The 27,046-nt window shown below is 49.4% G+C and overlaps 1 protein-coding gene across 2 annotated transcripts; it reads left to right on the plus strand.

The window, feature by feature from the left end:
• On the plus strand, nucleotides 1–27,019 carry LAD1 (ladinin 1). 2 transcript variants are annotated; one of them, XM_019492556.2, is made up of 10 exons: nucleotides 1–109; nucleotides 15,316–15,459; nucleotides 16,353–16,827; nucleotides 17,444–17,584; nucleotides 17,967–18,010; nucleotides 20,925–20,997; nucleotides 21,467–21,598; nucleotides 23,237–23,326; nucleotides 24,563–24,640; nucleotides 25,104–27,019. In XM_019492556.2, the coding sequence occupies exons 1-10, from the start codon at nucleotides 42–44 to the stop codon at nucleotides 25,107–25,109; spliced, it is 1,251 nt and encodes a 416-aa protein (XP_019348101.1). In that variant the 5' UTR covers nucleotides 1–41; the 3' UTR covers nucleotides 25,110–27,019. The 2 variants fall into 2 exon arrangements, with proteins under 2 accessions (XP_019348101.1, XP_006262183.2); XM_006262121.4 differs by lacking the exon at nucleotides 1–109 and adding an exon at nucleotides 4,670–5,143.
• Nucleotides 27,020–27,046: the final 27 nt, after the last annotated feature.

Below are 27,046 nucleotides of genomic sequence, written 5' to 3' on the forward strand. Positions count from 1 at the left end.
GCTAACAGACAGCAGAACTGCAGAAAGGAAATCTTGGTTTAATGGACCTTAAGACCATTCAAAAGGAGAGAGGGTTGTTAACATCTGTGGAGCAGGAAGAGATTGGCAGGTAGGCCTGTGCGAAACAGCTAGTATTCGCTTCGGATTCAGCCAATTCAGGGGACAGTGATTTGATTTGGGGATTCGGATCACTGTCCAGATTCGATTTGGCCGAATCTGATTCGGAGATTCGGCTGATGTCCCGGGGCTTTTCTTGGGTTTTTTTTTCTTAAAGGGCTGGAGCTGGCCTGGGCAGGGCACCCATGGGGGGGGGGTTGGGCAGCAGGGAGGGGCCGGGGGGCTCGTGGCACAGCCATGCAGTGTGGGGCAGTGGGGGCAGCAGGGATTGCCCCCCTGCCTGGCAGTACCCAGCGAGCTGGGGCTTTTATTTTTAAAGTACCGAGCTGGGGCAGGCTGGGGGGGGAGGCTGGGGGAGCAAGGAGGTAACGGGGCTGGGGGAGTGGGGGGATCGGGGGGCTGGCAGGGGTCCCCCCATGGTCCCCTCCCCCACCCCTAGTACTTACCAGCTCAGAGTGGCTGCAGCTCCCTGCTGCAGCCACTGAGGACTGCCCAAATCATCAAAGCTCGCCGAATCTTTTCTGAAGATTTGGAGAGCTTTGAATCAATTCGAACCTTTAAATTGGTCCCCTGATTCCATTCGGATTTGGAGATTCAGCCACTGAATCGCGCCAAATCTCCTCCGAATCGAATCAGCACTCGAAGCTTCACGCAGCCCTATTGGCAGGGATCAGGTAGATGAGGAGGAGGAGGGACCCACTTAACCCATGGCAAAAGCAAAAGCAATTTCTGTGGCTTGGCTGTGGCCCGAAGAGCTGATTTCATGGTAGCCCCCATCCCCGGTACTGATTGGCGGAGAGGCCCCGAGGGGAGGAGAGACGAGTGGGTGGCTGCCTTCTTGACTGCTGTCTGCACTGCTTGCAGCCATGCCCCTTGGCGCTGATTGGCAGAGAAACACGAGGGCACAGCTGCCATCTTGGCTGCTGCCCTTTGTGTCGCCTCACCAGCTGGTGCCTTCCCCTCCAGGGCAGGCTGCAAGGTTGGACCACAGCAGCAGTGAGAACTGCTGGTTTGCACTGGGAAGCCAGCATTTTATTTTTAAGTTGGGTTTTTTTGGTTGATTTTCTGGGAAATCGCAGCCAGTGCAATTTTTTTTTGCAGAAATACCCATTTTTCAAGGTTTCCGTGAAAATCACATAACCATGAGCCATGAAGTCAATTGACTCCCTCAGCAGAGCCTGATTAGAAATGCTGCTGCCTCTTCCAGGTGTTCTGTTTTAAAATATGGATGAGGCAGGAATCAAAGGGGGGCAGAACTGCACCATTCCCCACCCTCAGCCGCCTGAATCTGCTCCTGCTGGGAGTGTTTTACTGGTGTACAAAATATTATATTCTAGACCAGCAAAGTGCTTCTAGTGTGGACACACATTTGCTCTGTATCAATAGGGTAGATTCACCCCACAGGCAAATAAAATTGCACAAATAAAAGTGCACCTGCATTAGGGGCTTCCGCCGACACACCTGTCAGTCAGGTTTCATACTTTGGCACAGTCCTGACTGATGAGAGTCTGTAGTGTAGACCCAGCCTAAGATGCTGGGAAACAGGTTAGAATAGCTCAGCTGTACTGCCCTTTTTTGCCCAAGCAGAGTCACTGACTTTCTCCAGCTTACAGTGATATAGTCATCTGATCTATGGGCTGAATTGCATGACTTTCTGCTCTTCTCTTGGGTCTCACAAACGCTGTGTAGCAGATTCTGTCCATCTCAGTCATGTGCAGCAACTCAATCTGAAATGAATGGATGCAGCTGAGGATGAAAGAAATCACAATTCTGGCCGTGCATGTATCAAATAACCAAAGTTAGGAGTTTCTGGACTGACTGGATCAAATATGAGGCCTGTGATAGAAATGCTGCTGTCACTGCCAGGCAGGTGGTTTTAAACTTAAACTGCACCAGTCCATCCCCCCCTGTATCTGCCTCGGAGAATAAGCCTTGCTTAATGGAGATGGCCCTCTGACAGATTTATCATTTAAAGCATAATTGCAAGCGGAGATCTCTCATTAAACGAATGCTAGGTTAACCGTTCACATTAAACTGTCAGAGCAAGATCATTTACCTTTCACCCTGGAAGGGGCTAGGGCGTGAATGAAGTACAAGTAACAGGTGGTATAAACCAAGCAAACCAACCAGTTGCTCAGGTTTATGGGAGAAGGGAATTTTACATATGGAGAAGGAAAAGGAGGCGGTAACACCGTGCACAGCAGGAAGGGCCCAGCCGCTCCTGGTATCGGGGCAGGTTTGTGCAGCTGCCCCACCAAGCAATGCAGTCTCTCTTGGGCGGCAATGCTCAGCACAAGGGGCATGTGGTGCCATCACAGCACAAATGCTAATGCCTACCTACCCGCTTACAACAAGAGATGAGCACCTTACAAGCATGCATGAATTTATGTCCGCAGCTTTCCTGAGAGGTAGAGAAGGGCTATTTCTCTTCCTTGCACATGGAGATTAAGCCTGGTATTTTTGAAGGAGCCTGTGGGAATTAGGCACCTGATTCTTTTTGCATTTCTAAAACAGTTTCGTGTCTAATTGCCTTAGGAGTTACAGAAAACCTCAGCATAAGATCACACACAATCTTCGACAGACTGAGAATTGAAATTGGATCCCACGAGTCAGAGTCCAGTCCAATAACCACACACTCATCTGTGCTCTTTGCCTGCTATTTTCCCTGTCGTGTTACATGAGAGCTCTGAAAGAAAAACGCACAAGTTGCCAATGGCTTCTGCTAGACTCCCTTCCTTTCCTGGTGCATGCAGTATTCTCTTGTCACAGGCAGGGACAAATTCACTGGGATAAAAAAAAAATGATTGAAACTACATCCTCCCCCCCTGCCCTCAGTTTTTTTGAAGGTCATCAAAAGCAGATTGGGTTTTATTTCCATCATTTTGCATTTTTGCAGCTGTTCCTACATGTCCTAGTGCCAGCCCTGGCCCGTCAGGCATCCTGCTCTAACCACAAGAAAGTTTTTTTCTTACGGCACTTCAAACCTGATTGAGAGAAAAGTACTGTTACCCCTTTTTGAGGTGAGCAGTTAAACACCCTCAGGGTGTTGCAGGTTGTTTCAGTTAGGAAGACAAATTGGCGATAGGGTCAAACACTGCTAGGAAAAAATCTTGTTCATTTACAATGAGTGTCCAGTCACATTTCCCTGAAAACAAAGGGAATCGGACAGTGAAAGACTCCATCTTTGCTTATGGTTCCAAGCCTCTTTTTTAAGTCAGTGTTTAATCCCAAACACGCTTGCTGAGCTTTTCTTGGGGTCATTTCATGGTGCTTATTTTGTCTGTACTTGGCTTTTTGCTTGGCCATGCAATGCTCAGAGCTGAGTTGCCAGACCCTTTAGTGGCTGTCACCTGTAGGCAGTGGGCATTTGTACACGACACAGGGGTTTAATTCTTCCTAAATTTTTTTTTAAAACACTGCTTCAATTTAGGGCAAAGTAAACACCTGTGTCGGAGCCTGATCCTTACTTGCATCTCCAGTGGCGGGGAGGGGAGAGTGAGCTGCTGGCGGGCAGAGCAGTCCCTGAGCTGTGGAGCGGGGGCTGGTCCTTCCCTCCGTGGCAGTAGCGCCCCCGCCCAGGCGGCACCCTACTTGGGCAGTCCTCAGGGGCACCGCAGCCATGGAGGGAAACACCGGGCCCCCGCACAGCTCAGGCAGGCAGGCTCCGGCGGAGGGTGGGAAAAGATCAGGCTCGCCAGTTGTTGTTTTTTTCTTTTCCTTCTGCAGAGCCTGCCTTCCCGGGCTGCTGCCAGGTTGCCTGCATGGTCTGCCTGCACAGCCCCTGAGCCTCATGGAGCCCAGTGCTTCCCTCCGTGGCTGTAGGGTAGGAAACTAAAACTCCTTGGAGGTGTTTTATTTTGTAGGGCCCTAAAGTGAGGGTGGCCAGAATCTGGAATGGGTTTCCAAGGGAGGTGGTGCTCTCCCCTAGCCTGGGGGTCTTTAAAAGGAGGTTAGACATGCACCTGGCTGAGGTCATCTGACCCCGGCGCTCTTTCCTGCCCAGGGCAGGGGGTCAGACTTGATGATCTGCTGAGGTCCCTTCTGACCCTAACATGTATGAATCTACAAAAGTCATTTCCTGCATCCCAAAGTCATTTAGGGTGCATTACGCCTCCAAATGTGCTACAGTGGCTGGAATTAATGCGCAATATGCTGCCAAATGTGCAAACAGCAGTGCCATTAAAGTGGTGCAAAAGGCATTTCACTTGCTTTAAACCTTCTTTCAAGCGTTGTTTACAAACGGCCATTTAGTCTAATGGTTTTGTGGATTTTTAAATATACTAATAAGGGAGTGAAACTCATCAACAGTAGGAAGATGCAACTGTGAAAGCACAAGTGTGCACCAGGGGCTGGGATGACTTGTGTGACCCCCCTAAATGATTGTGAACTCTGCTTTCAAAAGGGACTAGATTATTTCACCTTGATGGAAGGGAAGGCCCCTGCTTTAATGCCTACTCTGATTAAATGGGAGCTGAATGACGAGTGACTGATAGCCTCCTCCCTCCCACCTGGAGGAAATTCCACCCTTCCTGCCCAGTCAGTTGTGGGGGAGCTGACAGACAGCGAGAGGCTGGTAAAACAGGTTCTGAGAAGGGAGTTGTCCCTGAAAAGCAGGGAGACCTGGACAAGTACGCAATGAACAGGGGCTGAATTCAAACCCGGACAGCACCGGCAAGGAAGGAATGATTTGCTTGGTGCCGAAGCTGGGTCACACCCGTGGTAGGGTGCCTTTTGCAAGGTGCTGCTAGTAGACAAATTACAGCTCAGAGTCTGTCAAGGTAGATAAGAGACCATGTGATACAGCCTGGCAGTAAATGGGCTGCAGGGTAAAGGTGCACAGGGAAATAACGCGGCAGGGGAGGCACAGATTCTCTTCCCGGTCCTTTGGGCACGTCAAGTCCGAGTCCCCAGGGCGATCTGTATCGTGGTGCATGAACCTGGCAACTGGGGACTCTTTCTGCTCTTTTTGAAAGCCAGGGAAGTCTGGGATGTCTTTCAACAGAAAAAACTGGTCTACGCTTTCCAGGTAGGTGCCTCGGTTTAATGGTTAACCCTTTCTGCCCCCCAGCGGAGCGTAAGGCAAGAGTGGGCTCTGGGGGAAGGGAGGTTGTCAGTCAGGGAAGGCAAAACTAGAACAGAAAGGGGTGCTCCCAGCAGGGCAAGGCAGGGCAGTGCCAGCACTGGCACTCAGCCTGCTGTCAGGGGCTTCAAAGGGGTGACAAGAGCCTCCACTTCAGTCCTGCCTGGAGAAGTGAGCTGTGCCATGTATCTGAATAGAGCAGTTCTGCTCAGGAAGGTGACTCTGAAGAGGCTGTCATGGCTTGCCATGTTGGTGTGTTTTAGCCAATGTGGAACTAATCCACTCCTCTTGCATGAAGACAACCTTTCTAACTGCCGACCCTGCATGCTCCCTCTGAGACCTCAGCACAGCGACTGAAGAGCACCTCTCTCGTATCTGTGCCATTTCTAGCACAGTGACATGCTGATCTTGGCTGATGTTTCTAATGCTCCCTCAATACAGATAACAGTAATTCTGCCCCACGGCAGGAGTCTGCCTAATGCAAGACCTTAATAAGCTGCAGGACAATTATCCATTGACATCATTTGACACTTCCTGTTTGTTTGCTCTCTTTAGTCTTTTCAAGTACAAATGATAACTGATAGCATTTGGCCCCTAACAGCGGGCTTGTGCAAGGCTGGGTGGTGAGTGGGAACTAAACTGGTGTCCAGGCTACTGAGGACTGGTTTATGCAGCCTTACACTGCCCCCAAGAAGCATGCCTGCCATAGACAAACCCATAGTTTCTCTGCAAGGTACAGAATTTCATCCCAAAGGCAGGCTGCTGGCTCCCATGCTTGTGTATATCTCTCAGTGATTCAGAGAGGAGTGTTGGTTTAGTGGTTAAGGGGTTACCGGGGAAGATAGGAGACCTTGGTTCAGCTCTGCTTTGCTGCAGAAGTTGGGCAAATAACTCAGGTCTCCGCTCCTCATCTCTACAACGAGGATAACTCTGCAGGATTGGGCGTATTCCTTGAGCTAGTTCAAGTAGAAGTTATGGGCTCAATGGACCTATGCTACGTGGCAAGTGAGAGAAGATGTTCAGGCCAGAGTCCTTATGACTATCCAGAGTCATTTGACTTGATTATTGAATAGAAACAAATCATGATTATGATGGTTAGTTAAATAAAACACCCAATCAGGGAACAGGAACAATGTCATGTGACTTTAACTCATGATTAGACATTAAGTAGTCCTTCAGTGTTCTATGAACAAAAGGGCTAGGGGCAAATCTGCAAAAGGCCTGTGTTATTTATGTCCAAAAATGGATCCTCAAAAATCATGCTCACCTGCTGCCTTAAATCCAAAAGGCATCTGACTTGTACCAGTGAAGTTCCCCGTGGGCTTAAAGGTGTGACCTTGGGGAAACCAAACTAGGTTTTCACTGTGCTGACCAATTTAGTATCTAACTTTGTCAGGGTTCATAAACTAAGTTTCTTCACCGGCTTTGCATGTGGGTCCTGTTCAGGTGGGTCTTAGCAGTGAAGACCTAATAGAACAGGTCCTGCATGAGGTGGAGGAGATATACCTTTTTCCTAACAACCCAGTGGCAAAGCACTCAACCTAAGTCTCACACATCCAAAGTCAATGCTGTCTTTTCCCTAAGAGGATGTGACCATACATGTGCATGTGAATGCCTAACCCGCTAGGGCATTGTGGGCTAGCGCTTTCTATCCCTCCTGTTAAGAGGGCAAGAAAGGAAGCATTACTCTGTAGCCTAGTGCTCAGGGCACTTCCCTGGATGGGAGAAGATCTGGGTCCTGATGTCTCTTCCAACTGCAATATAAGTATTCCTAGCAAAAATGAAACAGCTTGAGAATAGGGACAGGAGAAGAAAACCCTCTTCCCCAAAAGTACCTTATTAGCCCAAGGTTACAGCATACTTATGGGAGAGACTCAAATATCCTCAGGTAAAGGAGGGAATTGTCCTGTCATACACAAGTGCTGTAACATTAGGTTGCTGGATTAAAGGAGTCTATTGCCACCTCCTTCTCAGGCCTTGCTGGGGCTCTGGCATGTGAAAGGCACCTATTTTTCCCTCCTCTTGGCTCTCTCACAGACAGGGGCAAGATATAATCCACAGCCCTCTCTGCATTTGCAGCAGGTTTGCTGAGAGCGCTCCCAGCCAGCGCAACACCTTCTGTGGCACCCACTCAGAGGCTCCATAGACGGACCACCTAATTTGGGACTCTGGATTCCCTACATGGCAGGTGTGCTGTAATGCTCAGTAGGCCAATGTGAAGTGGCTAGTATTTGCTATGGATTCGGATTCGGTTGAATTGGGGGACGGTGATTCGATTCGGTGATTCGAATCACTGTCCCAATTCGATTTGACCGAATCTGATTGAGAAATTCGGCTGCTGCCAAATCTCTGAACCAGCCAGGCCCATCTCCTGCCCGCTCCCGCAGCCTGGCAATGGCTGTCCCACCGCCCCAAGCTCCTGGCTCTTGTTAAAAAAAAAAGCCCCGACTCAACAGGTGGTGCCGGGCGGGGGGCGATCCCCACTGCCCCATGCTGTGTGGGGGGCTCTGCACGAGCTCCCTGACGCTCCCCCAGCCCCACCATGGGTGCCCACCCAGGCCAGCTCCGGCCCTTTAAGAAAAAAACAAACAAGAAAACCCTGGACTCACTGCTCTTGCCCGCAGGGGGCAATCCCTGCTGCCCCCCACTGCCCCATGCCACATGGGGGGTTTCGCATGAGCCCCCAAGGCCACTGCAGGAGCCATGGAGCTTTTCTCAGTGTTTTTTTTTCTTAAAGGGTCAGAGCTGGCCCAGGCAGGGCACCTGTGGGGGGGCTGGGATGGGGGGAGGAGTCGGGGGGCTCATGCAGAGCCCCCCATGCAGCGTGGTAGGGGGCAGCGGGGATCATCCCCATCCAGCAGCACCTGTTGAGTACTGGGGCTTTTTTTTTAAAGTGCCGAGCTAAGGCGGGCGGGGGCAGCCATGGTGGGGGCTGGGGGAGTGGATGGGAGTCAGGGGGGCTGGGGGAGCAAGGGGTCCCTCCATGGTCCCCTCCCCCAGCCCCCCTTCTCCTGCCCCTAGTACTTACCAGCTTGGAGTCGGCTGCAGCTCCCTGCTGCAGCGACCGGGGACTGCCTGAACCATCAAAGCTCTCCGAATCTCTTCCGAAGATTCGGAGACCTTTGAATCGATTCGGACCTTTAAATTGGTCCCCTGATTCAATTCAGATTTAGAGATATGGCCACCAAATTGAACCGAATCTCCTGCGAATCTAGTCACCATCCAAAGCTTCGCACAGCCCTAATGCTCGCTGGGTGCATCTACACGTTCATTAATGCACTGTAATTATGGCGCGTTAAGTTTAGTACCTGTAATAGTAGGTACTAAATGTGGTATAATCAGCACTACTGCGCATTAGCGCAAATGAATGCTTTTTGTGTGACACTTAATGCCCATTGGACTAATCTACTGTGCATTAGCATGGTTTTTGCCAGCTGCACTAATGTGCAGTGGAATTAGTCAAATGGGCATTAAGTGTCTTGTGTAGATGTGCCCAGTGTTTTGTAGATATGGCCCTAACTTCATTTTAGGGTCCACTTCCATCATCCCAGGTGACCATGGATGGGGAAGGGCTGTATACTGGGAGGTTGACAGTGGGCGTCTTGGGAAACTCAGGTTTCATACCCAGGGGCTATGGGATTTCTGGTGATTGCTCTAGATTACTGTCTTTCTTTTATCCAGTGATCTGTTTTGATTTTTGCTTATAAATAATATCCCTTCAGGAAGAGCCTGGGTACCTGACACTCTCTTGGGATTCCCCTGAGTTATTGCCCCCAGATTACAGCAGCCAACAGTATTGTTTATGTGGCAGTAGTGCCTAAGGACTCCAGCTGGGATTTGGGCCACATAGTGGGTGCTGCACACAGAGGATCTAGGCAACAACCCCTGCTATGAATCACAATCACAACTGACAAGACCAGCAAGGAACAAACTGCACATACCATAATCAAATATTCAAGTAGGTATGTGTGCATCATGCAGATTAGCTACATAAATCAGGTGAGGGTGTTTCTGTTCCCTCATTGGAAGTGTTGTAACACTGAAATGAAGTAAATGTGAATATTTATGACCCAATTGGTAGAATTAGCTACGAAAGAAGCTTGCAAATGCTTTCAAATAATGAATAACTAAATCTTCTATTCTAGCCCGTGCATCATCAATATAATTGCTATCTATGCCTAAGTAAATGATCCACAACCAATCATAAATTCAATGTAATTTTTCATTCTTTTCCTTTTTGCATCACTCAGTTACTTGTCACTCTAAAAGGAGCATAAATTTGGCATCGCTAAAAGATAAGATTCATCATTGTGTGCCGAGGACCAGTCACAGAGTTAGGCTTGCTTAACTCTCACAAGGTCAAAAATGAAGAAAAAAATTAACCAAAAACCCCTTGACATGCCAAAGCTATTTTCATTTTGCAGTATTTGAAACTGACCCCATTTGTAGTTTGTGTGAAGTTTTCTGTGCTAATTTCTACCAAAACAGGGACTGAAAAAATGAGTGTTTTCATTAAAATCTGTTCTGAAGCTTACCAGAGCTTAGGTTTTGGTTAAAGAGCCCTTTTAAAAAGTAATTTAAAAATATATATTTTGGCAACACGCTTGTCTTGACCTGCGCAGTAGATGGTATCTAGCTGAAATATAGCACTTTGCATCACATCATAAAACATTTTACAAGGGAGAGCTGTGCATAATTTCCATTTTACTGACTTCAGAGAGGTGAAGTCGGGCAGCAGGTCAGTGTCAGCCACGATTACAGCCTGGCTCTCCAGCCTGGGCTCTATCCACTACACTGTCCCAATACCAGCACACAATTTTTGCTACATCAGGGCCCACGTATACAGGGACGATAACTATAATATGAAAGTTCAGTACATCACAATTTTGCACATCTAAGCACCTGATTAGATCAGTCCTTTGTGCTGACAAAGTCCATTGATTTTTCAAAGAGCATCTGGGAAAGCTAGCCCTGTACGTAATAATTTTAGCATGTTTAAGCACAGTCCTAAGCAGTACAGGGGAACCTTTTTGTTTAGGGCTGTGCGTGTGTCATAGGGGCGCCGGTTCCTTCTGAAGAGCTACGTGAGCTAATGCCAGAGCCAATGCCAGTGAATGAGATCACAGCTCTGAACTGCCTTAGGGAAGTGCAGTCACCATGGTGCTGGAATGAATGCTGTTTCTTAGTGAATCAGGTCATTGTAACAGAGGGTGGGACAGTCTCCTTGCCTGCTACAAAACAATCCCAGGGAAAGGTCTGTGAGTCACTGGTGACACAATAACACAGTCCCTTTGCACCCTGCTGCAATGGCTCTGCCTCTTCTCCAAGGGAAGGTGGCTAGTGTCCTAACTAGACTGTGAGGTTTGAAAAATGTCTTGGCCAAGATCTGTATTTGCTTAAACTTTACCTCTTCTCTGTTTCTGCTTTTCTTCTTACCCGTTCGCCTTCAGTGTTGCAGGTTGAGAAAAATAGAAAGCAAGACTCAGTGGGGGAGGGAACATGGTTTAACTTGTGCCAGGGATTTCATTGCATGGTAATCATTAACCCACAATGCCACAGCTGCCAGTCACAGGGGTTGCAGTGGCACGAATGCTGCTCTAGACCTGATTCTGGTCCTTTTAATCCCAGAATCAGGCCTGCTCTGATTTCAGGCCATGCAATTTCAGAGTATGCAGAAATCAAACCCCAAGCTTGTGTGCAATTAACAGTCCCACAATCGTTCTCCAGGTTTTACTGTTCCTAATATCCCTGTGTAAATGCTTAAGAAAATGGATACGTATTCCCCAGAAAGTATGTTACAGTCCCAACCTTTCTTTTGTTTCAACATGAACAAGACCTTGGAGAGCCAGGGGCTTTCCAGCTGTTGGACTGAGAAATGCTCACTAGTGGTTTGGGGAGAACTGGCTGGTGTTTCAGCATCTCCACTGCACTAAACAGCAAAAAATATTCTCTGACTTCTCCAATATCAATTTCCCACATGAGAAATAAGCAATGTTTAATGTCTCTGTGGAAGTTACAAATAATTATGAATGGAAGGTGAGGTGGTGTGTGCCTCTCCCAGTGAGTTGAGATGTGGCCTATCCAATTAAATTTGAGCTCCTCTCCAAACAAGGAAATTTACTATCAGCAAAAATGTAACTCTGGCAAGTGGGTGTTGATAGTCTGCGAGCTTGTCTTCCATGGACAGATTTATGAGTTATACCACTATAACTTCTTTTGTAGAAACCCTTTCTCCAGCATCAGTGCAATGTGTTAGTAGGGTTGGGTTTTTTTTATTTTGTTTTGCCCCTTTTCCTTCCCCCACCATTTGGTTAGTTACTGTTGCTTTAAGAAGTATTTAAGCTAAACTAAAAAAACCACTCATACTGGAATAAGAGTGTGCATACTTTCATAGTTGGTAGGGTCAGAAGGGACCTGAGCAGACCATCAAGTCCGACCCCCTGCCCTGGGCAGGAACGGATACTGGGGTCAAATGACCCTGGCTAGGTGATTGTCTAGCCTCCTTTTAAAGACCCCCAGGATAGGAGCCAGCACCACTTCCCTTGGAAGTTGGTTCCAGCTCCTAGCCGCCCTAACTGTGAAGTAGCACCTCCTGATATCTAGCTTGAATCTACTCTCTGTCAACTTATAGCAGTTGTTCCTTGTTACTCCCAGTAGTGCTCGGGGGAACAGGGACTCTCCCATTGCCTGCTGGTCCCCCTTGGCCAGTTTGTAGGTGGCCACCAGATCCCCTCTCAGCCTTCTCTTGTGGAGGCTGAACAGGTTCGGGTCCTGTAGCCTCGCCTCATAGGGCCTGCCCTGCTGCCCCCTGATCATGCGAGTGGCCCTCCTCTGGACCCTCTCAATGCTGTCCACATCCCTCCTGAAGTGCGGCGCCCAGAACTGGACGCAGTACTCCAACTGCGGCCTGACCAGTGTCACATAGAGGGGGAGGATCACCTCCTTGGATCTGCTTGTGATGCATCTGCGGATGCATGACAAGGTGCGGTTGGCCTTCCTAACCGCGTCCCCACACTGTCAGCCCATGTTCATCTTGGAATCAATAATGACTCCAAGATCCTTTTCTGCCTCTGCACTGATGAGAAGGGAGTTCCCCAGCCTGTAGGTATGCTGCTGGTTCTTCCTCCCCAGGTACAATATCCTGCACTTGTCCGCATTGAAACCCATCCTATTCTCATCCACCCACCTCTGTAACCTGCTGACGGGGAGGTACAATCAGTATAGGTGCATCAGTCTGAATTTAACTTTAGCTTATACTGATACAATATATCTTATGTCTAGCAAAGTCCTGAGTTTAGTGAACAAAAAACAAATTACAGCCCGTTGTGAAATCTCAACTCATCTTTAAAAAAAAATCTTTAAATTCTACCTGCATAAGGCATTATTTGCCACTGAGTGAGAATGTATGGAGGAAGAGGTGGTTGAAAAATACCAATTAGTTCTTGTGGAAAAATTTCAAAGTTAATGAAATATAAAATCAAAACATATTTTGGTTTTAAAACAAAACCTTTTAGTGTGAAACATTTTTAACAGAAAACTCCCCCATATAGTTTATTTTTAAAATAGGAATTTTTTACCAGTATGTTTTTCAGCCAGAATGAAATATCTCTGGCTGTCAAGACTTGTGTATGTAAGGGAAAATGAATTTTTAATTTCATCTCAAATTCTGTGTAGACCAGCTAGTGAGGCCTACCATTAATTTTGCTTGACTTTTTCCATTAAGCTTGGGTATTTGATCCTCATAACTTTGCCAGACTTCAGCCATTTGTAGCACGTGGTTTCATAGTGAGGGTCTGCCTCTGTGTGACTTTGAAGACTTCAGAAAAAACAGTTCAGCCATTTCTGAGAATGAGATGAGAGAAAACAGGTTATGGAGGAAACTCTTTCAACTCTTTCATGAAGAAACTGTAATCTTCCCTTTATTTTGAAGATGGCAGGAGTTTCTTCCATGTCTAGATTTGCTGTTTACTCTTCCTGTGAAAATCCACATGGTTTTTAGTCTCTAAAAATTCATGGTTCTCACATGCTCGGAGGTTAGTGACTGCAGCATTATTCTCCAGAAATTCTCTCAGCAAGAAGACTGCTCCATCCTCACCGAGCAACCGAGCATGCATCAACCTAGGACTGCAGAGTCTGAGCTGGACTCTTGCAATTGCTCTTCCTGGCTTCCAGGAACTCAGAATAGAGATTTTTTTTTCCTCTCCTTTGCTCACAAGGCTTCCTCTGCTGAGTACAGAAGTGGGGAAGCAGGAACCCAACATCGCACAGGGATGGGGTAGAGAGACAGGTTGCAAAGACACATAGAAGGAGCCAAATAAAAGTCTCTGCCCACTATAGCTGCCTCTCTCCAGAGCCTGGAATGAACTGAAAATCTGAATCTCACCATTACTCTGCTTTCAGCAAATAGTTGTGAAACCCACTGGCAAAAAACCCTCTCCCTCCAGTGTGGAGCCACACTGAAAGTGGCAACCTACCATGGCTACTAGCTGCTTCTTTAAATGGCTGAGATCTGTTTGATAGATCTATAGGTCCTTACCCTACTGATGGCCCAAGCGTGGCATCTTCTTTTTGGTTAAATAAAAGTATGCATTTTAAAATGTAATTTCCTATATAAAGAAAATGGTCACGTTGCCAAGTCAAACACTCAAAAGGTAGGAAATACTTGGCATTGCACTCATTTGAGTGCATAAGCACATGTAGATAACTCTGGTGTTTCTGCTCCTTTTTCTCCATCCTCTTTCCCCTCAGCAAGGCTAGGGACAGGCATTCAAAAAGCCTGAGCCTGAATTCATTCAATCTTTGCAGGTTAGTCTAACCTGGCTAGGTTAAACCTGTTTGTAATTGCACAGACTTCCCAGAAATGCAGGCATATGACTGCAGTGGCTCAGGCTAGAAGCCGGGGGGGGGGGGGGGGGGGGGGGGGGAAGGTGCTAGAGCAGTCCTCCCTTCCCTTTCATAGTGTTGAGGTGAGGCATGATGTTCTGATTAGGGAGGGGTCCCCCCACCCTCTGACTAGCCCAGCAGGGAATTGATAACACAGTGTTTATCATCCCATTAAGAAAAAAACAGAGACATTACCAGCTACCTGCTGATTATGCCTCTGTCCCGTCTGCCACAGCATGGACTGTAGCCAGCACGAGGTCTGCTAGCTAATGCTGAGAGATGTCTGTGTAAGGTGGGGGAGAAATCCCTGATTAGCAGGGGAGCAGAGGGAAGCCAGGCAGATGCCTGCAGTCTCTGCGGAGCTGAAGCCAGGGAGCAGAGAGGAGGAGCCAGCTCTGCTGTGAGCAGAGAGCCCCGCCCAGCCCAGAGAGCATGCCAGGATGCTGGGGGAGTCTGGTTTAAGTTAAACCAGCTCGGGGTCTGGGACACTGGTTGGATCCAAATCAGTTCAGTCTGATACTACATTCAACCAGGTTTATCTCAAACCAGTTTCAGCCATTTTCAAACTGGTTTATGTGCACTGAACATCTGTTCTGTTACAGGTTTAAACCAGTTTCTGATCACCTAAACCGTTTTAAGTGTAATGTCTGTCCCTAGCCTAGTAGATCTGTGGTTGCATTGTTTCTCAGCAAGTGTCTGAATGGGCCTCATAGGTACTAGGCACCTGGTCAGTGGCATGATGCCCCCAGGGGAGAGAAGTCCTTCCTGATCGGATGGGGGATCTGGTCTGATTCTCCCTGCAATCTGAGACACACATTTTGTGCATACTAGGCGCATCTGCATGTGCACATTTGCTGCACAGTAACAAAATTACTGCACAGTACGGGCACGCATCTACACATGTATACCTGTACTGCACAGTAAATATGGCAACTTATGCTGACTTGAGCATAAATTTGATACCTGCATCATGCATGTATCAAATGTATGCCCAATTAGTTACTGCACATGTAGATGCCTTACTACGCAGTAACGCTGTGTCTGTGGACTGACTTGGGACTAACTTTAGTCCCAAGTCAGTTCATACACAGCATTAATGCGCCTTAACACCTGCACATATAGATGCTGGCCTATTCCTGTTTACTGTGCAGTAAATTTAAGCCAGCGTAAATGCACATGTAGACATGCCCACAGTGGTCCAATAACTGGAATATTCTTGTCTCACTTCCAAACAGCCTGGCGAGGCAGAGGACTCTGGAGGATGAAGAGGAACTAGAACGAGAGCGCCGGCGAAGGCTCCGAAGTCAGAAGTCCTCCACATCAATGGAAGAAGAGGACCTCCCCCCTTCACCAAATGCTAGCCACCCAGTGCCAGACAGGTGTGTGGAGAAAGGCTGTGACCCTGGTCCAACACTGCCCAGGATGCTGCACATCCACATGGCTGGTATTTTTGTTTTGCTGGGGCCTGACCAAAGCTAACTGGAATCAGTGTGAGCCTTTCCATTGGCAGAAATGGGGTTTGGATCTGGTCCAAGGGGAAGGTGTTAGAATAGAGGATTGGGAACCTGGGGTCAGTTTGAGGTTCTGCAATGGAGAGATTGCATGATTAGAGCAGGAAGCTAAGGGGCAGGACTTTGGGGTTTTAACTGCTACTGCTCTGCAATGTGACTGGATTTTGCTGTCCCTTTCTGTGGCTCAATTTGTTCTCTTGTGTAACACGGGATAGCAATATGATATGTGCAAATTGTGTGGAGATCCTTGGCTGGAAGAGGCCATGGAATGATAAATTGATAAAGGATGAATTACTGTTTGTATTATAATGCTAAAGACCAAGACTTTGAGAGCAGTTCAGGGAAGCTAGACACTCATTCTGTTGAAATTATACATCCTAGTTCTCCAAGCTGATTCAAGAATCTCAACCCCATAGACTTCCATTTGAATCCATTGGCACAAGTTTTGTATGCGCACATGTACAGGCTGGCTCCCATCCCTGCAGGACCAAGGGACAGAGGCTAATCAGGGTTATGGCCAAAGATGAGTAGGTTTTACCCAAACAAGCACCTAATCTGTGCCTGACAAAACTGTCCATAGAGCACAGGGCAAGTGTGAAAGTCAGTCTGGGTTTGCAGGGTGGACCAGGCCTAGCCTGGAGATAAATGGGATAGTTAATCTGACACCTTTCCCTTAGGGATAAAGTAAACTCCTGTATAAAAATCAGCCTGCTGGTGCCCTCTGGTGTCTGAGTGTGTCTTTGCCTTCTCCCTGCTCCCAGGCCCAAGGAGGCAGAACCACCAGCGGCAGCAACCCCGGAGGAAGATGAGCAGAAGCTCTCGGAGGTGCTGAAGACAGAGGAGGTGAGGCGGCAAAGGCAGCAGGTGACAAACATCTCAAAAAATGTGGAAGAGGAGAAGGAACCAGAGGCACAAGCAGGTCCCCCAGAGCCAGCACCGCGGCGGCAGTCAGCCCAAGTGAAGGTCCTAGCCAGCGAGTTTCCTAAGGAGCAGATGGATCCAAAAGTAGATCAACATCCAGAGCCAGCTCCAGAGCAGGAGGCTGTAGAAAAGGAACAGCATCAGCAGCCAGCTTCGCATGAAGAGGAGCATCGAGCAGAGCTAGCAGAACAGCCCCAAGCGTCCGCACAGAAGCAGAAAGGCCAAGTCCACCTTGAGATAAAGGCTGTCCCCAGAGGAGGACGCAGCGTAGTAAAGGCACTGATCTCTCCAGGGACATCTCCTCCTAGCCAGCCGGTGAGCAGCACTGCGCCATCATCAGCTTTTAAGGATGTATTGGGAGTTGCACAGTAGAGGGAGGTTACCTTGAAATCCCCAGCTCCTGGAGTCAGGTGAATTCATCAGAATCGCAGCTTTTCTTTCTGAAGGGGCTGGCTTCTGGCTTTTGTGGCTGAAGCAAAAAAGTAAAAAGGTGAAAGCATGGCTCAGAGGCTTTGATTCCAGAAGGCCAAAATGGAGGGAACCCCAAATGAGTTTTTATAGTCTTATGTTTTTGGGAGGACCTAAGTTGTTATATCTGAACTCGTGGCTTATGGTACTGCACTCAGGCAGAGGAAAGGGTAAGGGACATGGGGTTTTGTGTGCAAGAGAGTGCATATACATCTCTTCCCTCTCTTGTTTCCCTAGCTCCTTCTGCTGCTCTCCAGAACTGGAAGGAGAATAGGATGGTGCCTCACCCTCAAGTACAGAGTTTGGGGTTTGCCCTATGCAGGCCTGCACAGTTAGGAGCTTCCTATGGTTTTCATAAGCTCCATTTATTGTTGCTTTGTTCTTGTAGCCTGGGTCACTGGGCCTGACCCCTCTCTGCCTTTTCTTGACTTGTATGTCAGGTATGTGGGGTTTTTTTTCCTAGGATACTGCAAGCAATCCCCCAAGGTCTCAGGAAACTGCAAGATCCGTCCCTGCCTCGGAAGAACCTGAAGACTCCTCTGCTGCTTCCCGCGCTACTCATGGCTCTTTCAGACGCTGCAGTCCAAGGACAATCTCGTTCCGGGTAAGAGCTACGCAGGTGGAAGAGGAGTGCCCAGAAAGAGGAGGGTCTGGAGGCCGTGCAGAGTCAGCTTACAGGAGACTGCCGGCCTGGCTGAAAGCAGAAATGCAAGGAAGCTCATGAAGCAGCCAGCCCGGCTTGTTCGCATGGCTCAGAGAAGCTGCCAAACTCTTTCCTGCATCATGGTGAACTCCTGAGCCCTAGGACCCATGTCAGGTGCTAGGAGGAGCTTGAGTTTGTGGAGAGTTTGGGAGGAAGGGCTCACAGAGCTCTGCTCATTCCTGCTCCCGGAGCAATGCAGCTGCCCCAAACCCAGTCCCCTCATGCTCTTCCATTGTAACTGCAGGCCTGTTCCACCTCTGATCTCCTTTCATTGTGTTTCTAGGTGATGTCAAGAAGCGAGAAACAAGAAAGTCCATTTACCAGAAGGTCAGTGGGTTTTACTTATATTTCCGTGAATGTCACAAAGCTGCTACTAAAGCAAGACCTTTGGCCCCTTCAAGGATCTCAAAGCTTTGTACCCACTTTAATGAGACCCTAAGGCACTCAAGGGTCAGCATTGACATTTTATGGGGGAGAGACTAAGGCATGGTGAAGCAGTAACACTGCAGCTGTGCTCCTTAAGTGAGTGTGCCTTTATTTTAAATCCCATCTGTGTTCCAGATTTCTTGGATGGAAATTGGCCAAGCAGGAGATCTTTTTTAATATGATCTTCACTCCTGGGGTTAATTCTCTTTGCCCTCACACTGAATTAAAACAGGTGCATCTCCATCAGTGAATCTGCACTGGAGTTAAAGCTGATGTGAGATCAGAACTGGGTCCAGCAGCTCTGGTAGGTCAGCAAAGAGAAACTTGGTATTGGGGACAATGCAAAAAAGAGGCAGTTATGCTCTCCCACCCCAAAAACATCTTTTTAAAAAGCCTTTCATGAGCAGGAAAGAGCCATGCAAACATGAAATGTTTCTCAGAACAAAGCAGGGATAAGCAACTATAACAGCAAGGGATTTTCCCTGAGACATTGCAAATACCCAAGGCTACCATTTGCAGAATTTCAGTGGGGTGGAAGCTGAGGCATGGGGACAGGAAAAAATGTGGTCTAGATCATAGTAGGAGGCAGAGCCAAGAAGAGAACCCAGGTCTTCTCATGCCTTGTCCTAGCTTTGCTCCATTGGACTGTATTGAGGCACTTCTTGTGGGCTACTTCCATACTTTGGAGGCAGCATGGCTCAGGGGCAGGGCATTGGACTGTGAGTTGTGAGGCTCTCTTTCTGACACAGACCTGTTGTGTGACCTTTGGCAAGTCCCTTTTCCCCTGGTGCATCAGTTTCCCTATCTGCAGTATGGGATCATGATAGTGACCCATTTCTATTAATGCTTTTGTGATGTACAGAGCAGGATTACTGGAAAAGTGCTAAATATTACCAAGCCCCAAGATTAAGCCTTGTCTTGGTCTTTGCACCAGCCAGGAACTGAAACACCCAAAGCGTCTCAGACTTGTCCTCATTGCAGCCTTGTCATAAAGTCCCACACATGAAGCATTTAAGACGAGCACAAGGTTCACAGATTCATAGATGCTAGGGTCAGAAGGGACCTCAATAGAGCAAGTCCGACCCCCTGCATAGGCAGGAAAGAGCGCTGGGGCCAGGTTTGCATTGCTGGGTTATTTGGGTTCTATGTAATGTGCAGCCCTTTAAAAAACCATCATAAACTGAACTTGCAGTTTTCTAACTGGCCACAAGTGGTCACGCTTTATGCTTCAGTTGGCCAGAACTTGCTGCAAAGCAGTAGTTCTCAACCTTTTTGGACACAAGGCACCCCTAAGAAAAATGCCAGGTCTCAGTTTTCACTTGTTTTTTACTACAAAAAAAATAGAGCAATATTGCTGTTCCAAGGAATTCAGAAAGCCCACAACTCCAACCAAAAAATCTGGAAGACTGGTGAGATTTAAAATAAAGGCACACTCATTTAAAGAGCAAAGCTGCGGTGTTACTGCTTTTCTGTGCCTCAGTTTCTCCCCCATAAAATGTCAGTGCTGACCCAAACTGTCAGGGGAGCTTATGGTCTCATTAAGGGCAGAATGTTTTTAACATTATAGATGTTTGCACAGCTAGCAGTGCTAACCTTACGTAGCGCCCTGCAGTACCCTTGAAAGGATCTCAAGGCACCTCAGGGTGCCACAGTGCTCTGGCTGAGTCTCGTTGCTGTAAAGTCAACACAGAGCAGCTGAAAAATAATTGGGGAAAGACCTTGGACCCTGGAAAATGCCACATATGTCTTGTCACTGGTTTGCACCAAGGGGCTCTTTTAGGGTTTGGGCTCCAACAGATTCAACAAATCTATTTTGTGAGAGAACATATAGCCATTCTTTGGCCTTCCAAAGGTAGCTGGATCTCGCTTCTGTGAATATAGGCTGGTACAAGTGATTAGGGCACTAGCCTGGGACTTAGGAGACCAGGTCCAGGCCTACGTTATACCAGTACTTTGTGCACGAGCTTGGGTACATCAGCTTCTCTGAGCATAATTTGGGGGGGGGGGGAGGGGGACATAGTTTATGCCTCTAAATGGCAGGTTTCTAGCCATGCAGGTGGCCTTCTGGGGATTTACTTGCAGGTAACAATTTTGTTTTCCCTGCGAGCATGCATGTGGCTTGGGAATGCACAAATAGGCTACGCTCTTGTGTCTATGTACCCCCCCCCCCCCCCAATATTGGATACTTACCTGTGTTTAAATAATGAAATGCAACCTGCTAGAAAACCAGGACTAGCAGATGTTAGACTCAGGAGAAGTCCAATTTCAGCCCTTGCATCTGACTCTGTAGGTCACTTGCCCAAGCAGCCAGAGACCCCCTCACCCAATGTAGGTAGTTGAACCTATCTCTGTGACTTGCCAGCACAGCAATCTAGCTGCCATGTCACAGTTTGGGCACTAGCCAGACCTTTCCCTACTGTCCGTTCAAAACTGTCTTCATCTGTGGTCTGGTGGTTGGTGTATTGTGGTGGGAAGTCAGAGGGTCACAGGTTGAAGTTGGCTTTGGGCTGGGGGTCCTAAGAGCCTAGTCCTTTTGCAACAGCCTTAAATACTCCACTCCTCAGGCTCAAACATGGGAGGTCCTGTCCTGGACATAGCCTCAGGTATTCACAGGCATAGCTCTGCACATCCTGTGCCAGGTAGAAACTGGAAAGGACCATGCTCAGCAAAAAGAGAGTGAAGCAGAGCTCTACACAGCCATCTTAGTTACGAAAGATGATTAAAGGAGGGGATAGGAGCTCTGGCTGGCCACTCAGCATGAGGTGTGCATGCTGGGAGATGACACTCAAGTCCCCCATTCCCTCCCCTTCTCTAGTGCCAGTGTGCGACTTCCCGCCAGCAGTGTCAAGCTGGAAGAGAAGCTGGAAAAATATGCTTCAGCTGCACAGGTAATGAGGGAGGGACCCTCAGCTGGGTTTGCTCTGAGGTGTGTGGATTCTGATCAGGCGTCCTGCCATGCCAGCTCAGGGGGGTTTAAGTGTCTGATCCTCTGTGCCTGGTCAGAGAATGTGCCCTGTCTGACGTGGGTGAAGAGAAACCATGGGGTGCAATGTTGAGAGGGGGAAAAAATTCTCTTACCAAGTGCAGATGGCTAGGGATGTGGGGGAATGGGGACATAGGCTTCCCCCAGCAGGTATGTGTTGTATGCATGAGTATTGGCTATCCAGTAGGCAGCAGGCCCTCCATCTACTGGGCAGGGAGCCAAGCTGAGAAGCAGGGCTCCCTTCTTCCCCCTGCTGAGGGCGGGGTATGGGGCTCCTTGGAGATTAGCCTTGGAGGGACCAGCCAGGAGCCCCAGCAGCTGGGGCACAGAGCTGGCCCCTTCTGAACCCCGCTCCCCCTCCCATCTGTTCCTAGCGGTCTGAGCTGATAAAGGCATCCACGGCCCCCCAAAGAAGTTTCGTACCATCATCGGAGAGTGTGGCCAGCAAGCGCAGCATCTTCGAGGCCAGTGCCACCAGCAGGGCTGATCAGGCTCCTGCCAGGAAGGTAAGGGCTGGGGTGGGACTGGAACATGTGCTGGGTATGCAGGGTTACTATATTATATTTCGTTTAAAAAAAGAGGACGCCTGTTGAGAGGTGGAGGGGGGAGGTATACGATTGTGGGGGTTTGGTGATATGCCAGTGCCCTGCTTCTGCCCATGCCAGTGCCCCTCGCTCCCAGGCCACAGGCCCACCCCAAGCCCTGGTGCTGCCCCTCACTCTGGACCCACAGTACCGCGACCCCCTGGGCCATGATGGTGCCCCTCACTCCCGACCTGCAGCTTCCTAGAGCTTCCAGTGCCCCACAGTCTCCCATCCCCCTGGTGCCCCTCATTCCCAAGCCATAGCCCCATCAGCTCTGCTGGTGCTCCTCACTCCTGACCCGCAACCCCTGCACCTCACAAGCCTGCAGCATCTCCTGGCTGCCTGCACCTGCAAGCAAGAGCACCAACCCTGGTACTCAGGCCAGGCCACACAGCTCCCTGCTGCCCCTGAAGGACCCCCCCCTGCTCCCTTCCCCCATTGGAGGAGCACGAGCCTCCCCCCAACCCCCTCTGCCGTGCTGCAGCTCCAGTGACTGAATGGCTTCCCCCAGCACTGGCAAGCACCCATCCCCTCTGCACACCCCTGCACACATACATATACACATACACACATACACAGACTCACATGCCCCACACACCCCCCAGAGAGTCCCCAAGCCCTGGCCCACCAACCCCTGCTCTCCATAGACTTACCTGCATCCAGCTGCTGGAGCTGCTCCTACCTGGCTGCATGCCGGCCATGTGTGTGCGTGCATAAACGCTTGTGACACCCCCAGCCCCAAGCTACTCCTTGCTAGGGCAAGTCTGGAAAAACTGTGATGCTGAACAGAGCAAAATTCCGGCCATTTATTCATATTTTAAAAAACCACCTGGATGGAGATTGGAGGACCCAAAAAGAGGATATGGTTGGGAAAATCCGGACGTATAGTAACCCTATGGGTATGGGGCTCCTGGGAGTCCTAACTTAGGCAACGCTCTCCCTTCCCTGGCAGAACTAGTGGCAGAACCCAGCCCAGGCACTGAGCCGGCAGCAGGAAGGAGCGAAGAGGGAAAATCCTGCCCGCTCAGGATGCCAAGATGATACTGTCATGACTGCAGCCCAGTGGCACCCCTGGGGCAGGGGCAGTTCCTTGCAGAGTTGGATGTGTGAGGATGTGTCCATACCTTCCCCTCTAGCCTCAGCTAACGACTGCTGAAGGAGCTTGCCAGGTCCTGTGGAGACAGCTGGAAATTCCCAAGCAGCTGCACTGCAGACAGGGAAGGAGAAAGTTGGTTTAGCCTCTCTGTGCTGGGGCCTCCTCCCCACGGACCTCCTGCATTATGTGAATGAGCACTACAATCATTTCCCTTCAGTTAGCAAGTGGCACTCTGCCCTTGGGATCGGGGCTGAACCTTTGCCCTAGCATGGTGCCCTGGAGGTCTGGGCTACTGTAGGGGCTGCCCTGGCTAAGATCTGAATGGACATGAGTTTTACTTGGTGATCGTCTTCCTCATCTCTCTCACTAAGCAGCAGTATGTTGTTACCCCACACACAGCCATTCTAGCTCCTAGTGCTGCAGGTAAGGTCCCGCTGTAACGTGTTGATCCCCCTGTGCTATAGGAGAATTTGAAGATACCTAATGTGGTGTCATCCCGCATCAATCTCTGGATCCGCAGGACTCAGGAGCCCAGCAATGACAGTGGAGCCAAGGTACTGGATATGTGAATGCATTGCACGAGAGCAGTGGTGCAATGGTGACACGGTGGAGCCAGGGGCCCTACATCATTACAGCAGCTAGGGCTGCATTATGTTGACCAGAAGATTTAATTCAAGGGGGAGTTAAAAGGGCCTATTTATATATAAGTGCTGGCCAGGGCATCAATAGAGTCTCAATAGACCCTTTTAACACCTCTGACTTGAGGAACCAGATCACTGCTAGGGAGGGGCCCCTTGCACCTGAGACATTACATTAATATCCCAAGCCAAGAGCCTCTACTTCTTTGTGGTCTCCTTGGAAAATTGCTCACTGACACTACGAGGGGGTGTAGGCAGCCTGCCATGAGCAACAGGGGCACCAGGGGAGGTGCCTGAGAGACTGTTCACTAGTCCTTAAGGCTCAGAGCTGGCAGAGGCCCAGGAGGAAGCAGCACTGTCCGTGTGCATCGCAAACCAGCCCTGCTTTCCCCCGAGCTTTGCAAGGATCCCTTTGCAGTGTGGGATCTGTGCAAGCAGAGATGCATCATTGGGGCTCAGTAATATGCACATCCCTCATCCCACAGACCCAGGCTCAGCTCTGCCATGCACCACCTCCTGTCCGAGGCAGCTCCAGGGGTCAGTCCCTGTGGCTGTGAGACTCTGCTGGGGGCCTGTGGCCTGGCTGGAAGTAAAGGGCCCGGCAAGCAGTTCTGGAGGCAGTAGCTGGTACATGGGCTCAGGGTGGCCCTCTGGAGGTGGTTCTGTGAAGTCTCCCCTGTAAATACAGGATGCTACATGAGCATTTGCCTAGAAAGAAGGCAGTATGGACCCAAGAGATCTCTGTATCCAGCTTGATCGCAGTTAGGGAATGGCTGAGTTAAGGAGCGTCTCAGCCACTCACCTGCAGCTCTACCTCCTCCATCCTGAAGGCTGGGAGCCTCCACCCTGGGGTTTCTGGAGGAGCCTTGCAGCTACTTTGCCAGTTCTTCCTGAAAGAAGTGACTCCCCTCCAAACATCCCTCCCCACACTGGCCTTGTTTGGGCCCACACTGTTGGTCCTAACAAGAGACCAAATCTGCCAGTTGTGGTACTGTAAGTCAGGGCTGCTTTACTCAGATCTCACCTGAATCGCTTGGGTCGGATCCAGGTTTCCGGTTCAGGTGTGGCTCAGGGAAAAGCAGCATTGTAGGCAACAGCAGCAGCACTGCCCAGGACAGTGATGTGTACAACCTAAGACTCCTCTCCCTCCAGGACACCGGGAAAATGGATAGCTCAGCAAAGCGCAACCTCGTGACCAAGTGGCCCAAAGACTCTGCCAGCGACACCAAGGTAAGAGCAGAAGGAGCCCTGGAGCAACCTGAGCAATCAGTACCAGAGCTAGGACCCAGCCCCAGGACTGATCCTCACCCCCAGCAGCACAAAGGGGCACAATGAGGGCCTGATCCTGTCCCTTAATGGTTGTGGTGTGTGAGCTTGACTTGCCTGATAGAGGTGGTGAGGCTGTGTAGGTGGATGTCAAAGTGGGGCCAATGCCTTTTGGAAGAGTTTGACCGGGGGAAGTGGTCGGGATCTTGCACAAGTGAGTAGATGGCAGCAAAGCAGGTGTCTGATCTGGGGAAGCATGGAGAAGATTGGGTGGGTGGCACCTAGATGACTAAGCAGCACTGTGCAGGGTTAGGGGTTGCCATGATCAAGGCTCAGTGCACACCTTGGACCTGGTAGCCTAAAGCACAAACCAGGTGGCCTTCTCACAGCCTCTGGCCCAGCCTGACAACACCTCTGTTCTCTCCAGCTCTAACAACATGAGACGTTCTGGGGAAATCTCTCTCTGCTAAGATCATAGTCCGACCCACCCCTACCTCCAGAATCCTTCGTGACCGACTCCAAGCTGCTGTTCCTGTAACACCTACAAGAAGTCTGCGTCTCCCAGAAGTTGGAAGACCCTCCTCCACTTCCCTTCTCTGGGGTGGGGGTTCAGTCTCCTGGTGAATTCTGCTTGGTGGATGGGAAGGAAGAAGGTGTGCAGGTTGTCACCTGAGCCCTGGTGTGGATGACCACACACATCTCTTGCTGTCTCTTCCAACTATGCTGCTTACCATATAGCAAAGCCTATCACGTGTGCTGATGGCACCAAATCTCTGCTGCCTCATCCCTCAGTAATGTTTCAGCTCTAGCTTAGTCACTGTATCTATAGTAGGATTAACCATATGCTCCATGCCCGGCAGCTGGACCCAGCATCTCACTGTGCTGGCAGGAAAGGAGGCCGTCTGGGTCAGCTTTACACCTTTAGGACCTTGTTTGAAAGCCTGCCTGGAATTCGTATGCTGGCAACTGGCTGCTTGCCACTTTAGCTCACCTTACAGTGTACCCAGTACTGTTAGCACTGAGACTACCGCAGTAGTTGGCCCTTTGATGCTATCAGTGAGGCCCTGAAGCCTGAATGCCTCTGCTCCTGTCCCAGAGGAAGAGTATGAATACCAGGACCAAGGCTTGCTGGTGAGCTGCAGGGCATGTGGGAAGTTGCCACTACTTGTCTTGCACCTGTTATTGAAGCAAAGTAAAGGATTTTCCACTCCAAGCCGCTGCATTGATTGACTTCAGATGGCACATCTGGCTGAGGATCCTTCCTTGTGTAACTTAAACCCACATCCCAGCCAGGTCATGCATGTGCCTTGCACAGCCCCTGGACATTCCCACTGGAGAGGTGCCTGGCACTGTCTTGGGGATTAGTGTTTGCATTGCCTTCTGATCTGGTGTGGCAGGAACGGAGACTCCTGTAGCCCCCTTAGATATGGTGCATACATCATCAGAGTTGCTCTTCCCACCCCCTTGCAGCTGGGACCCTTCTATTTTAGCCATGTGGGAAGGGCAGTGGGGCCATACTTCCCCCAGCAATTATGAGCTTTACCTGTGAATCACTGCACCAAAAACTAAACTTGACCTGGGACAATTGCTGGGGAGCAGAGATCTTAGTTGAACTCTTCCCTTCCTTCCACAAAGACTCCTTTAGAAAAGCTCCTGTTCTTGTTATTGCCCTCATCATACAGAAGGGAAAGGGTCTTTTTAACTGCTGTAGGGGGCAAGGCACAAAGCAATGTGTTTGAACTGCGGCAAAGGAGCGCTAGGTTAAAACTCAGGGGGAAAAAACCCGCCCGTCCTATTAGAAGAGCACGGTGATGGAGCAAGCTCCCTTGGGAAGTTGTGGAAACTCTGACTGGGGATTTCTAAGAGGCTAGATGAGCATTTGTCTGGGGTGGTTTAGGGATAGTGCATTCTGCAGGGGGTTGGGTGACGCCCCAGTGTCCCCAGTAACCCTATGATTCTAGTTCATGAGGGGCTGGAACCAAAGCCCTAGCTCCAGTCACCCTGCACTGCTTAGCCAGACTTTGGGTCCTGAACTCATCTCTTACCTTTGCCCTTTCTGGAAGCAATGCTCTCTCTCAGGGATTAGCTTTAGTGTGCTGTGCAGAGGAGCCACAGCAGGGAGCCCCTCGAACAGCACTGTCCAAACCCCTTAGTTCGGGGGCTAAGTATATGATCTCTGAAAGGACCTGGAGCCACGTGATGTTTTAGGGATATGATGCTTTGGCTTGGGACTCTGCTAATTTGGCTTTGCCCTTTCCTCAGGTTCCTGCTAGATCCAATTTACTCCTCTGGCTTTTAAAGGAACATGCCTTTCATTTTTCTAATAAACATCATTTTCTTTAAGATGCTCATGGTCTCAGAGTGTTCCTG

The sequence above is a fragment of the Alligator mississippiensis genome, chromosome 14, assembly GCF_030867095.1.
Source record: "Alligator mississippiensis isolate rAllMis1 chromosome 14, rAllMis1, whole genome shotgun sequence".
Lineage (NCBI taxonomy): Eukaryota > Metazoa > Chordata > Crocodylia > Alligatoridae > Alligator > Alligator mississippiensis.

Excerpts from the sequence above, each read along its gene's own strand:
- LAD1 (XM_019492556.2), top strand. The coding sequence starts at position 42 with ATGGACCTTAAGACCATTCAAAAGGAGAGAGGGTTGTTAACATCTGTG. Across the intron at positions 15,460-16,352 it reads AGCCACCCAGTGCCAGACAG|GCCCAAGGAGGCAGAACCAC; the intron begins GTGTGTGGAGAA and ends CCCTGCTCCCAG. Across the intron at positions 23,327-24,562 it reads GCAATGACAGTGGAGCCAAG|GACACCGGGAAAATGGATAG; the intron begins GTACTGGATATG and ends CTCTCCCTCCAG.